Genomic DNA, 13,843 nt, shown 5'->3' with positions numbered 1-13,843 from the left:
GTCAAGGCACTGGCAGATTCAGTGAGGGCCTGCTTACTCATAGACGGTGACTCCTCACTATGTCCTCATGCTGCAGAAGGGGCAAGGCAGTTCTCTGGTTTTATAAGTGCATGACTCCCATTCCTAGGCTTAGTCCCTTTCATTCTGTTCTCATTATCTAATCGTTCCTCCAAAGGCCCCACTTCCTAATACCGTCAGCTTGGGGGCTAGGATTTCAACATATGAATTTGATGGGAACACATTCATACCGTGGGGCTCTCAGATGCAGGTATGGGGGCTCTACTTGTTTTTGTAAGCCTCAGCATCTCCCCTGGCCTTGACCTCTGCAGGGGTGATGCGGCTGCCTAATCTGCCTGTTGTGCTGCCCTGCTCCCAAGCTGTGCTTCATCATGGAGGCACTGGGTAAATTAAGACAGTGCCAGGTTCTTGGGAAGGGCCACTACCATGGACCAAAGAGTCTACTGGTGCCCCAAGTCGAATTGCCCTTTCCTTCTCCCCATCTTGTTTGGAGTAACCAGTTCCTTCCTGCTTTGGAATGGGGCAAGCCTCTTACTCAACACACGCAGCAGGAAGTGTTTCTGCCAGACTTACCACTGGACTCTGCTCTCTTCTCAGGGTGCAACATAGAAAATGCCTGCTACCCTCTGGGCATCTGTGCTGAACGGACCGCTATCCAGAAGGCCGTCTCAGAAGGGTACAAGGATTTCAAGGCAATTGCTATCGCCAGGTGAGTGGGAAAGCCCAGGTTGCAACAATATTCATTCATCTGTTTAGCCAACATCTTCCTTACACGTATTATTCATTCATTCATTCATCTGTCATATGTTAGTTGTGGACTTCCTATGTGCCAGGCGCTGTATAGGGCCCTGGGATGAGTGCTGAGGATAAGGAGACAAATAAGAAATGGAGTCTGCCCTCAGTGAGCCTGCAAGGCAGGTAAATAAGCAAGGCAACTCTCATACAAGGGCCGGTATGCCCCTGTTCCAGCAACACAAACTCCTTTCCTACAGACTCCTTTCCTACAAGATACCACAGAAAGGCAGCCTTGAAACACAAAGTGGGGAGGACCCAAAAATCACCTGCTACAGACTCCCTTGCCACCACCCCCATTTTATAGCTGATGAAACTGAGGCCCAGATAAGTTGAGCCACTTTCCTGGGAGTTAGTGCCAGTGCTGGGATAAAACCCAGGTTCCGGAGTCTCATTGCAGGGCTCATTCCACTGTGCAATGCTGTGCTAGGAGATGAACACTTTTCCCTGCTCTCTGCAAACTGATGCTAGGATCCTGAATGAGCCACTCAGCACTGCTAACTCATTTGGCGACACTCGCCTCAAGGTTCAAGAACCAGGATACAAAATCAGCCAGGTAAACACTAGTTATGGTTCCAACTAATCAGAGTCCGGCCCAGGTTCTGGCTGCACAAGAGCCCCAATCAATGCTCCTATATGTCCCAAACATAAATATCCTAGTTGTCATGGCTTCCTCTCCATGGGAGCATATTGAATTCTTGTTGGCTCTGGCCCTAGACTCAGTGGTTTCAAGATCCAAGCGTGTAAATTAGCCCTTTTACTGGACTCCATTATTTAATGACTTAATGGTGAATCGCTCCAGTGTGCACCTTTGCATTGTGTATGACAGTTTTCTTAACAAGTTATTGATGCAAGAAAAATGACATGGGAAATGTTTATCCCACCCAGAAGGAGGCTGCATGCTTGTTGGTCTTTAGGAACATCTGGGTGCATAGGTCACATTCTATGAGGGAATTACCTCTTCACTCAGAGTGGAATTAATTCCTGTGGCAGAGCTACAGCACTTTTCTGGCTAAAATGCAGAAATGCAGGGGTTTAGTGCAAGGTCAGTGGGGACTGTACAGAAGCAAGCCCACATGCCTTTTGTAAGATCCTCAACTTTACCTCAGTCTGGCCCCGAGGTGACCCGGCTTATTCAAGGTTTGTTTCTGAGTAAGTAAAGCCCAAGGTGCACTTAAGGAGAAGGGCCCCAGTATCTGAGAGCCTTCCCTGTGACCGAGGTGTGTCCTGGCTTCCTTAAGGCTTCCAAAGGAATAAATGATGTCGTGCTGAGAACATTTTGTGCAGATAGGCCGAGATCAGGATGTGAATTGCACTTTATGGAAAAAAAAAAAAAAAAAAGGAGGGAAATAACTCAATTTCAAAGCTGATCCAAGAAAATAATGATATTCTAGGGAAAAAGAGGCCAAAGTCAACCAAAGGATAATGATGCCTTGCTCTGTTTAGAATTTTCCAAATGAGAGGCTTTTTCTCTTGGTCATTATCTACTTTCAAACACAACGAACTGTCACTAGCAGTGATTAGCAAATGTCGTTATTTACACAAAACCTGCCATTTTTCCAGCCCCCAACTGCCGTACTCTGGGTATTCAGCCTGCATCAGTGTCCCTGAGCCCAAAATACACTCATTATCACACTCATGATTTGTTAAATTGAGAGCGTTTGTGGATTTAGAGGATGAATGAGAAGTACCAACTCCCTCATTAACATCAGATGGGTCTGAGCAGCCTCAGAGAGAACGCCTCTGAGGTCTCTAAGGATGGAGACCGCACTCAGGAAAGGTCCGTGTGTCTTACTGCTCATTGACAGATGAGCTTGCCCCACTGGGTCCCAGCTCTAATGATCAGAGTCAGTAGGTTTCCAGCCCATCGAGTCTGATAACCATGGCCTCAGTGTGTGACCAAGGTGAGCACAAACCACAGAAAACTGTAAATAGCCAGCAAAAGGCGGGACAGAGTGAAGGGCAGGGGAGAGGGAGAAAGGGGGAAGGGGTGAAGCGGTAAAGAAACATCCTGAGGCAGCCAGCAAGTGCTCACTCAGTCTTGAGTCTCTCTCTTGGCAGGAACGTTGAGTAAGTTAGAAGCCAGGCTTCAGCGCCAATGAAACCTGTTTCTAAATCCAACTGCATTATGGACCTTAGGCATGCTGCTTAGACCCTGAGCCTGGCTTCTCATCTGTGAAATGGAGGAGACTGGTTTGTTACAGGGTCTCATGAAACGATTTCTATACAGTTCCTGACACAGGGTATGTAATACATTCACACTATTATATAGTTGCTTTTTTTTTTTTTTTTTTTGGTTTTTGGTTTTGTTGTTTTTCTTTGAGAACAAGTCTCGCTGTGCCGCCCAGGCTGGAGTGCCGTGGCAAGATCTCGGCTCACTGCAACCTCCGCCTCCCAGGTTCAAGCGGTTCTCATGCTTTAGCCTCCTGAGTAGCTGAGACTACAGGTGCCTGCCACCATGCCTGGCTAATTTTTTTTTTTTTTTTTTTTTTGAGATGGAGTCTCGCTCTGTCACCCAGGCTGGAGTGCAGTGGCCGGATCTCAGCTCACTGCAAGCTCCGCCTCCCGGGTTCACGCCATTCTCCTGCCTCAGCCTCCCGAGTAGCTGGGGCTATAGGCGCCCGCCACCTCGTCCGGCTAGTTTTTTTTTTTTTTTTTTTTTTTGAGACGGAGTCTCGCTCTGTCGCCCAGCCCAGGCTGGAGTGCAGTGGCGCAATCTCGGCTCACTGCAAGCTCCGCCTCCCGGGTTCACGCCATTCTCCTGCCTCAGCCTCCCGAGTAGCTGGGACTACAGGCGCCCACAACCGCGCCCGGCTAATTTTTTGTAATTTTTAGTAGAGACGGGGTTTCACCGTGGTCTCGATCTCCTGACCTTGTGATCCGCCCGCCTCCGCCTCCCAAAGTGCTGGGATTACAGGTGTGAGCCACCGCGCCCGGCCGTTTTTTTTTGTATTTTTTAATAGAGACGGGGTTTCACCATGTTAGCCAGGATGGTCTCGATCTCCTGACCTCGTGATCCACCTGTCTCGGCCTCCCAAAGTGCTGGGATTACAGGCTTGAGCCACCGCGCCCGGCCAACCTGGCTAATTTTTGAGTTTTTAGTAGAGATGGGGTTTTACCATGTTGACCAAGCTGGTCTCGAACTTCTGGCCTCAAGTGATCCGCCCACCTTGGCCTCCCAAAGTGCTGGGATTATAGGTGTGAGTGACCACATTCAGCCTCAAACTATTACATTGTTTTAAAGTTATCGTTATTTATTCTGCAAGCCGCAAAACTACCAAAGGCAGAGTGTGTAGATTTGGTGTTCAGATCCTGATTCTGCCACTTTACTAACTTTGTGTCCTTGGGCAAGCCGTTTCGTCTTTCGTGATCTACAGCATGCAGGTGATAAGAGGGCCTGTATACCCCCGCCCCTTACAGGGTTGTTGGGGGATTAACTGAACTAATTCACTTAAGGTCCTTAGCACAGAGGCGGGCACACAGAACCACCATGTACGGGTAAGCCATTAATGTTAACAGGCTGTCTCTACATCCTCAGTGCTAGGCTGCCTGGAAACACCATCCTGTGACTTGGTTGTTGAAGCCTACACCAAATCTACCTTCCCAGTGGAATGCGTGCTTACCTTGAAATCCCTGATGCAGATCACCTTGTCCAGGGAGCTAGCCATTGGGTAGTGGGCCACAGATGCCACAAGATTCAGAAAGAAGGCCGGACGCGGTGGCTCACTCCTGTAATCCCAGCACTTTGGAAGGCCGAGGTGGGTGGATCATGAGGTCAGGAGATCGAGACCATCCTGCCTAACACGGTGAAACCTCGTCTCTACTAAAAATACAAAAAAAAAAAATTAGCCGGGCATGGTGGCGGGCGCCTGTTGTCCCAGCTACTCGGGAGGCTGAGGCAGGAGAATGGCATGAACCTGGGAGGCGGAGGTTGCAGTGAGCCGAGATTACGCCACTGCACTCCAGCCTGGGTAACAGAGAGAGACTCCGTCTCAAAAAAAAGATTCGGAAAGGAAGCGGTGAGCTCAGCAGGGGTCAGATTACATAGGGCCTTATAGGCCACGGAAGGAAGGCTGAATTTCATTCAGAGCAACTCTCCCATGGCCCTAACCCATGGCCCTAACCATGCCTTTGTTACCGCATTTCTGTGAAATTGTATCTACCCCTCCGGAGGGTAAGCTCCAGGGATTGTCTAATTGGTCTTTGTCGCTCCTTTCCCATGCCTGCCTGGCATAGAGAAGGGTTTTGGTCGACATGTGTGGAATGAAGTGAAAAATAACCCCCAAAAAGCTTAAGGGGGGCCCTGGCTGCAACAGCTGTTATCCAGAAATTGCAAGAGTTCACTCAGCGTCCTGGGCAGGAGTCGCCACCCTCTCATGTACCCATGGGTTTTTCTTCTGAAGCTGGAAGCGTGCTCAGAGAGAACCCCATCTTCCCACGGAACAGAACCTTTCATTGACTGGACCCCCACATATAAAAGATAGTTATGGTGAGAATTAAAGAAAATAGCACCTCAGCTGCTTTATTTTAATCATAGTATCTATCCCTGTCTCCACATGGTTGGTTGGTTAATCAGTTACCTAGCTCCCCTCACTAGTCTGTAAACTCCTGAGCATAGTGAATTTTGTCTGTTTTGTTCACTGCTGCACTCCTAGCACCAACGACAGTGCCCAGCACATAGTAGGTGCTCAGTAAATATTTGTTGGTTGAAATGAGACGATGCATATAAAATGCTTTGCAGAATGCCTGGCACATTCTAGGCACACATTATCTTTTTTTTTTCTTTTTTTTTTTTTGAGACGGAGTCTTGCTCTGTTGCCCAGACTGGAGTGCAGTGGCATGATCTCGGCTCACCGCAACCTCTGCCTCCCAGGTTCAAGAAATTCTCTGCCTCAGCCTCCCGAGTAGCTGGGATTACAGGCATCTGCCACCACGCCTGGCTAATTTTTGTATTTTTAGTGGAGACGGGATTTCACCATGTTGGCCAGGCTGGTCTTGAACTCCTGACTTTGTGATCCACCCACCTCAGCCTCCCAAAATGCTGGGATTACAGGCATAGGCACACACTATCTTAATAACAATTGCTGTTAAGATATAATTAGATGAATTATTAAATAGTACATAAAACACATAGCGTATAATAAAACTGTATATGATAAAGTACTAAAATTATGACAAAGCTTACATAGTAAGGAAATTAAATATCCAGCACTTAGAACAGGCAGTAACAATATGTATATAACATTCTAAAGTTTACAAAGTCTTCCATATACCTTATCTCATTTTATCTTCTAGCATTCTTACAAAGCAGACTCTTACAAAGCATCCACATTTTACAGCAAATAAATGAGCCTTGGATGAGCTAAAATGACTTAGTCAAAGTCACCCATAGCAAAAGGAAGAGCCAACTAAGAACCAAAATTTAAATCCTGTGTTCTGCCAGGCACAGTGGCTCATGTCTGTAATCCCAGTACTTTGGGAGGCCAAGGTACCAAGATCTCTTGAGCCCAGGAGTTCAAGACCAGCCTGGGCAATATAGTGAGACCCTATTTCTACAACAAATCAAAAAATGATCTGAGTGTGGTGGTGTGTGCCTGCAGTCCCAGCTACTCAGGAGGCTAAGGTAAGAGGATCCTTTGAGGCCAGGAGGCAGAGGCTGCAGTGAACCATGATTGTGCCACCGCACTGTAGCCTAGACAACAGAACAAGACCCTGTCTCAAATAAATAAATAAATAAATAAATAAATAAATAAATAAATAAATAAATAAAAATCTTATGTTCTTCCAGAGATATCACAAAGCTGTGTGTCCAGAAGAATAAGGAGGATGGTGGCTGCTGACTTCACCTGTGGTGCTCCAGCAGGCTTGGAATTTTCCACCATCAAAGGCACTTGTTTGTTTTGTTTTGTTTTGTTTTATTTTGAGGCAGAGTCTCGCTCTGTCGCCCCGGCTGGAGTGCAGTGGCGCCATCTCGGCTCCCTGCAACCTCCACCTCCCGGGTTCAGGCGATTCTCCTGCCTCAGCCTCCCGAGTAGCTGGGACTACAGGCGTGCACCACCATGCCCAGCTAATTTTTATATTTTTAGTAGCAATGGGGTCTCACCATGTTGGCCAGGATGGTCTCGGTCTCTTGACCTCATGAGCCACCCGTCTCGGCCTCCAAAAGTGCTGGGATTATAGGCATGAGCCACCGCGCCTGGCCAAAGCCACCTGTGTTAGGGACCAATCCTTGTCCTGCTCAGAGCTAGAGGTCTGCCTGTAGGAGCCTAAACTCTTACAGGCAATCCCTGGCTGGTGAGCTTCTCTTCTCCAGGCTTTCTCCAGTGCAAGCAACCCATTTTTCTCTCTGAGTCACATGCACTTTATTCTTTCATGCCTCAGGGCCTTTGTACATACCGTGTTTTTGTTTGTTTGTTTGTTATTTATTGAGACAGGGTCTCTGTCAGCTAGATGGCAGTTCACTGCAGCCTCCGCCTCCCAGGCTCAAGTGATCCTCCCGGTTCAGCCTCCCGAGTAGCTGGGACTACAGGCCTGCACCACCACACCTGGCTAATTTTTTGTATTTTTAGGAGAGCTGTGGTTTCACCATGTTGGCCAGGCTGGTCTCAAACTCCTGACCTCAGGTGATCCACCCACGTCGGCCTCTCAAAGTGCTGGGATTACAGGTGTGAGCCACCGCACCCAGCTGCATTTTGTTTAAAATGATAACTCAGCTGGTTTTTCGCATCACCCACTGGGCTGAACAATCTCCTGAAGACCAGAGACAGATTCTCTTTGACCTTTGTATTCCCTGGGTGTGTGCTGGGATTACAGGTGTGAGCCACCGCGCCCAGCTGCATTTTGTTTAAAATGATAACTCAGCTGGTTTTTCGCATCACCCACTGGGCTGAACAATCTCCTGAAGACCAGAGACAGATTCTCTTTTTTTTTTTTTTTTTTTTTTTTTTTTTTTTTTTTTTTTGAGACGGAGTCTCGCTTTGCGCCCAGGCTGGAGTGCAGTGGCCGGATCTCAGCTCACTGCAAGCTCCGCCTCCCGGGTTTACACCATTCTCCTGCCTCAGCCTCCCGAGTAGCTGGGACTACAGGCGCCCGCCACCTCGCCCGGCTAGTTTTTTGTATTTTTAGTAGAGATGGGGTTTCACCGTGTTAGCCAGGATGGTCTCGATCTCCTGACCTCATGATCCGCCCGTCTCGGCCTCCCAAAGTGCTGGGATTACAGGCTTGAGCCACCGCGCCCGGCCTCGACAGATTCTCTTTGACCTTTGTATTCCCTGGGTGTGTGCTGGGATTACAGGTGTGAGCCACCGCACCCAGCTGCATTTTGTTTAAAATGATAACTCAGCTGGTTTTTTACATCACCCACTGGGCTGAACAATCTCCCGAAGACCAGAGACAGATTCTCTTTGACCTTTGTATCCCCTGGGTGTGGGTGACGGTAAGTGCTCACTAAACGTTTATGGACAGCACTAACGAAAGTCCTGCTCGTGGCCCTGCCTTGTGGCAGTGTGGAAAGCCACCACGTGGCCATCTCAGCCTTCAGGACACAGCGGATCTGTGAATCAGGAGCTGCCTGATGGGGTATGACCCAAATCAGGAACGAGGCGGAGACTCAGGGCCTAAATCTTAGCAATTGTCCTCAGGCCTTGGGAGAGACTAATTTGAGTTTGGTTCTTTGCTTCCCCAGTGACATGCAAGACGATTTTATCTCTCCATGTGGGGCCTGCAGGCAAGTCATGAGAGAGGTAAGCAGCTTCTCTTGCTTTCTGGAATGCAAATCTCTTCCCTGTCGCAGGCTATGGGAGCCACGCCAAGCTGCAGGCGTGGCAGGCGTGGAGACACATCTATTGGCCCGTTTGCTCGGTTGGCTGACTTCTAAGGCCTCCCTACACTTGCATGAGTCACTGGAAAATATTCCTTCATTTAACAAATACTTACTGAGCGAGTGTCTGCTCTGTGCCAGGCACTGAGGTAGCTCTGGGGAGGCAGCAGGGAAAAGACAGGCCAGGCCCTGCCCTCACAGAGCTCATAGGCTAATGCAGAAGACAGATGATGAACAAGGAGCAAAATAAATAAACAAACAGTGGCGTTTCTGAGAGTCAGAGGGCTATAGAGGAAAAAAAAATGCAGGAAAAAAAAGGAGTCCAATGACAAAGGGGCAAGCAGGGGACACTGCAGACTGGGGTCAGCGAACAACAGCCCATGGGCCAAATCCAGCCTGCTGCTTATATTTGTAAATAAAGTTTTATTGGTACACAGCCATGGCCATTCATTCACCTATTGTCCATAGCCACTTTGCCCTGACAACAGCAGAAGTGAGCCATTACGACAAAGGCCACATGGCCTCTAAACCTAAGATATTTACTGTCTGGTCCTTGACAGAAAAAGGTTTGCCAACCCCTGCTTTAGATGTCCAGGAAGGGCCTCTTTTGGAGCATGATATTTGAGCAGAAATATAAATAATGAGAAAAAAATGAGAGGAACAAAGGTCTAGAAAAGGAGATTCTGAGACAGCATAAGCAGCAAGTTTTGTGCTCAGACTCTTGGTGAATTTGAGAAGAGGCAAGAAGGCACCAAGAGGGCCAGGGTCTGGTAAGTGGAAGGAAAGCAATGGGATTGAAGTCAGAAGGGTAGGCAGGGGCCAGATCACATGGGGCCTGGCCATGGGATAAAGGGTACATTTTATTCCAAGAATAAAGGAAACTGAAGTGTACACTTTTTTTTTTTTTTTTTTTTGAGACGGAGTCTCGCTCTGTCGCCCAGGCTGGAGTGCAGTGGCCGGATCTCAGCTCACTGCAAGCTCCGCCTCCCGGGTTTATGCCATTCTCCTGCCTCAGCCTCCTGAGTAGCCAGGACTACAGGCGTCCGCCACCTCGCCCAGCTAGTTTTTTGTATTTTTTATTAGAGATGGGGTTTCACTGTGTTTGTCAGGATGGTCTCGATCTCCTGACCTCGTGATCCGCCCGTCTCGGCCTCCCAAAGTGCTGGGATTACAGGCCTGAGCCACTGCGCCCAGCCTTTTTTTTTTTTTTTTTTTGAGACAGAGTCTGACTCTGTCGCCCAGGCTGGAGTGCAGTGGCACAGTCTCGGCTCACTGCAACCTCCGCCTCCTGGGTTCAAGCGATTCTCCTGCCTCAGCCTCCCGAGTAACTGGGACTACAGGCACGTGCCACCATGCCCGGCTAATTTTCGTATTTTTAGTAGAGACTGGGTTTCACCATGTTGGCCAGGCTGGTCTCGAACCCCTGACCTTATGATCCGCCCACCTTGGCCTCCCAAAGTGCTGGGATTACAGGCGTGAGCCACCGCGCCCAGCCTGAAGTGTACACTTAAACATGGTTAAAATGGCAAATCTTATGTTATATATATTTTATCACATTAAATACATTGGGAAAAAAGAGAATAAAGGTAAGCCAGTGGGTATTTTCAAGAAGAGACTTGAGGGATCTGAAGTAGTTTTTATAAAAGTCCTCTCGATGGAAGGCTGCAATTTCTTCAACTCTAAAAACAAAAGGGTAGGCCAGGTGTGGTGGCTCAGCCTATAATGCCAGCACTTTGGGAGGATGAGACAGGCGGATCACGAGGTCAGGAGATCGAGACCATCCTGACAAACACAGTGAAATCCCGTCTCTACTAAAAATACAAAAAAATTAGCTGGGTGTGGTGGCGGGTGCCTGTAGTCCCAGCTACTCGGGAGGCTGAGGCAGGAGAATGGTGTAAATCCAGGAGGTGGAGCTTGCAATGAGTCGAGATCGCGCCACTGCACTCCAGCCTGGGCGACAGAGCAAGACTCCATCTCCAAAACAAACAAACAAACAAACAAACCCAAAAGGGTAGGCCAGGTGTGGTGGCTCAGCCTGTAATCCCAGCAGTTAGGGAGGCAGAGGCAGGAGGATTGCTTGAGCCCAGGAGTTCGAGACCTGCCTGGGCAACATAGCAAGACCTTGTTCTCCAAAAAAAAAAAAAAAAAAGAATAAAACAAAACAAAAAAATGAAAATGAAGGGATAGTTTAGATCATGGGTTCTTAATCCAGGCTCAAGGGGAGGTTTTCATGTTTATGTGTACATTTGGGGAATGGGGAATGTTAGTAACTATTGTGGATTATGAAAGAGATGTGTGTCCTCTAGAGTCCCAAAAGATTAGAGAATCCCACAGGCCCTGAGCTCCAGCATAGTACCATCAGCCCCTGGAAACACAGCATCTTGTGGGCATGGTGGCTCACACCTGTAAGCCCTGCACTTTGGGAGACCGAGGCAGGAGGATCACTTTAGCCCAGGAATTCAAAACCAGCCTGAGCCACATAGTAAAACCCGGTCCCTTCAAACAATTTAAAAATTAGCAAGGCATGGTGGTACATGCCTGTGGTCCTAGCTGCTCCAGAGGCTGAGGTAGGAGTATCACTAGAGCCTGGGAGGTCAAGGCTGCAGTGAGCCGTGATCAAGCCACTGTACTCCTGCCTGGGCGACAGAGCGAGATCCTGTCTCAAAAATAAATACATACCTACAGCATCTTGTTTAATCCCCTCCCCAAGACTGAGGGAAGTGCATGTCATTATTCCCATTGCCCAGTGACTACTCTGAGGCTCAGAGGAGTAAAATGACTTACTGAAGGGCCCCCCGCCAGGCGGTGACACACGGGTATCCATGGCCCATCAGGCTGACTCTGAAGCCCATGCTCCTCACGGCTGCCTCTCTGTCTTTGTGATTCTGTAAGTTGGACAAAATTATTTTCAGCCATGGAGGAAACATAATGTTACTTTGGCATGTGAATGCTGCTTGTACCGTGGGAGTTTCTGCTTTTGGAGTTGTGTTTTGGGAGAAAGGGGGTTGTTTTAGCTTTGTTTTTGTGCCGTGGGGTTTCAAAGCATCCGGGGATGCAGACGTTTCCATCTTCCTCCTGTTTCCTGCCAGGAGTGCAAATCAGACACATTTCCCAAATCCAAAAACATACCACCGGGAAAGCAGTGAATTTACACTGCGGAATTTATCTCACTTAAGAGGGTCAGAAATAGCTGGCCTGCACAGTGAAAATGTCGAAGGTCATATAAGGAAACCACGACAGACAGGGCGCCAAGTCCCTGGCTCCCAAGGCCCCGACGTGATCCAATTGCTCGGTGCTGTTTTCTCCAAACAGATTGGATGTTGGCAAACGACAGAAGGCAAATGAAAAAGCTGAAGGAGGCAGGGGCGAAACTGAAACCAAAATGCAAATAATAAGAGATGAGGCGTTGGGGCCAGGGACCTGGCACGTAAACTCGCCCTCCGCTCAACTTTCGTCCATACCTACCCTCAGGCAGAGCCAGTTAAGCAGAAAAATTTCCTTCCTTAAAACATTAATTCTAAGAAAGCCAGAAGATTGAGTGTGCCTGGCAATAACTTGGTGATTCAGAGAGAAGTGTGGAAGAACAGAAGGCTGCAGACCTAAGTAGTCACTGGTTACCAACATAATCCATAAGAATGACATCTATTAATTGAGCACCTACCATGTGCGTAGAGACGCTTTACATGAATCATCTCTGCATCTCACAATACCTGGCTAGAGGGCTCTTGTCATGATGCCACTGCTGATTAACCTCTTGCCTACTACCCTGCATTTGCCCATCCCTAAAACCATTCTATGGACCAAGACACTGAGTGAGCCCCAGAAAGTTATCATTTTCCCAAGGTCACACAGCGAACAAACAGTGCTCCTCATAGCATAGGAGAAAACTCAAGAGACAAATTTTTCTTTGCTGACTTTACCCTGCTAAGCCTCCGTTTCCCCATCAGTAAAATGGGCATCATAATAGCACCTACCTCACAGGGTAGATAATGAAACCATGCATGTGCAGTATCTATGTGGTATGGTGTTGGCTGTGTCCCCACCCAAATCTCATCTTGAATTGTAGCTCCCATAATTCCCACATGTCATGGGAGGGACCTGGTGGGAGGCAATTGAATCGTGGGGGCAGGTCTTTCCCATGCTGTTCTCATGATAGTAAATAAGTCTTATGAGGGAACGGGAGTTCCCTCACACAAGTCCTCTCTTGCCTGCTGCCAGGTAAGACATCCCTTTGCTCTTCCTTCGTCTTCTGCCATGGTTGTGAGGCTTCCCCAGCCATGTGGAACTGTGAGTCCATTAAACCTCTTTTCTTGTCTTTTTTTTTTTTTTTTTTTTGAGATGAAGTCTTGCTCTGTCGCCCAGGCTGGAGTGCAGTGGCACCATCTCGGCTCACTATAAGCTCCGCCTCCTGGGTTCAAGCGATTCTCCTGCCTCGGCCTCCTGAGTAGCTGGGACTACAGGCGCCTGCCACCGCGCGTGGCTAATTTTTTTGTATTTTTAGTAGAGATGGGGTTTCACCATGTTCACCCAGGATGGTCTCGATCTCCTATCCTCGTGACCCGCCCACCTCGGCCTCCCAAAGTGCTGGGAGTACAGGCGTGAGCCACTGCGCCCAGGCTTTTTTTTTTTTTTTTGAGACAGAGTCTTGCTCTATGGCCCAGGCTGGAGTGCAGTGGCGTGATCTTGGCACACTGCAACCTCTGCCTCACATGTTCCAGAGATTCTCTGCCTCAGCCTTCTGAGTAGCTGGGATTACAGGTGCCCACCACCATGCCTGGCTAATTTTTGTATTTTTAGTAGAGATGGGGTTCACCATGTTGGCCAGGCTGGTCTCAAACTCCTGACCTCAGGAGATCCTCCTGCCTCGGCCTCCCAAAGTGCTGGGAGTACAGGCATGAGCCACCATGCCTGGCCTAAACCTCTTTTCTTTATAAATTACCCAGTCTCGGGTATGTCTTTATTAGCAGCTTGAGAACAAACTAATACACTGAGTGTATGTGGCAGGCGACTTCTCCCGGTGTGAGGTGTAAAGGGGATACTGTAAGGGAAGCAGGTGTTAGTTGTCATTTGTCATAGCAGAAGGAAGTCTGGTTCCAGGGGTTAGCTGTCGCCTTTTTTTTTTTTTTTTTTCAGACGGAGTCTTGCTCTGTCACCCAGGCTGGAGTGCAGTGGCATGATCTCAGTTCACTGCAAGCTCCGCCTCCCAGGTTCATG

At 48.5% G+C, this 13,843-nt stretch overlaps 1 protein-coding gene across 3 annotated transcripts in view; it reads left to right on the top strand.

The window, feature by feature from the left end:
• Positions 1-13,843, top strand: part of CDA (cytidine deaminase) — a 30,419-nt gene that overhangs the window by 15,651 nt on the left and 925 nt on the right. For 2 of the 3 annotated variants that reach the window (XM_005544549.5, XM_005544550.4), the window contains exons 2-3: positions 616-727; positions 8,495-8,552. In XM_005544549.5, coding sequence (XP_005544606.1) covers positions 616-727; positions 8,495-8,552 — 170 coding nt within the window. The remainder of the gene's footprint in view (positions 1-615; positions 728-8,494; positions 8,553-13,843) is intronic. The other variant, XM_074018133.1, reaches the window with a different exon arrangement.

Source organism: Macaca fascicularis, chromosome 1, assembly GCF_037993035.2.
Source record: "Macaca fascicularis isolate 582-1 chromosome 1, T2T-MFA8v1.1".
Classification (NCBI taxonomy): Eukaryota; Metazoa; Chordata; class Mammalia; order Primates; family Cercopithecidae; genus Macaca; species Macaca fascicularis.
The sequence above is the reverse complement of the archived record's forward strand: the minus strand, read 5'-3'. Positions and strand labels throughout refer to the sequence as shown.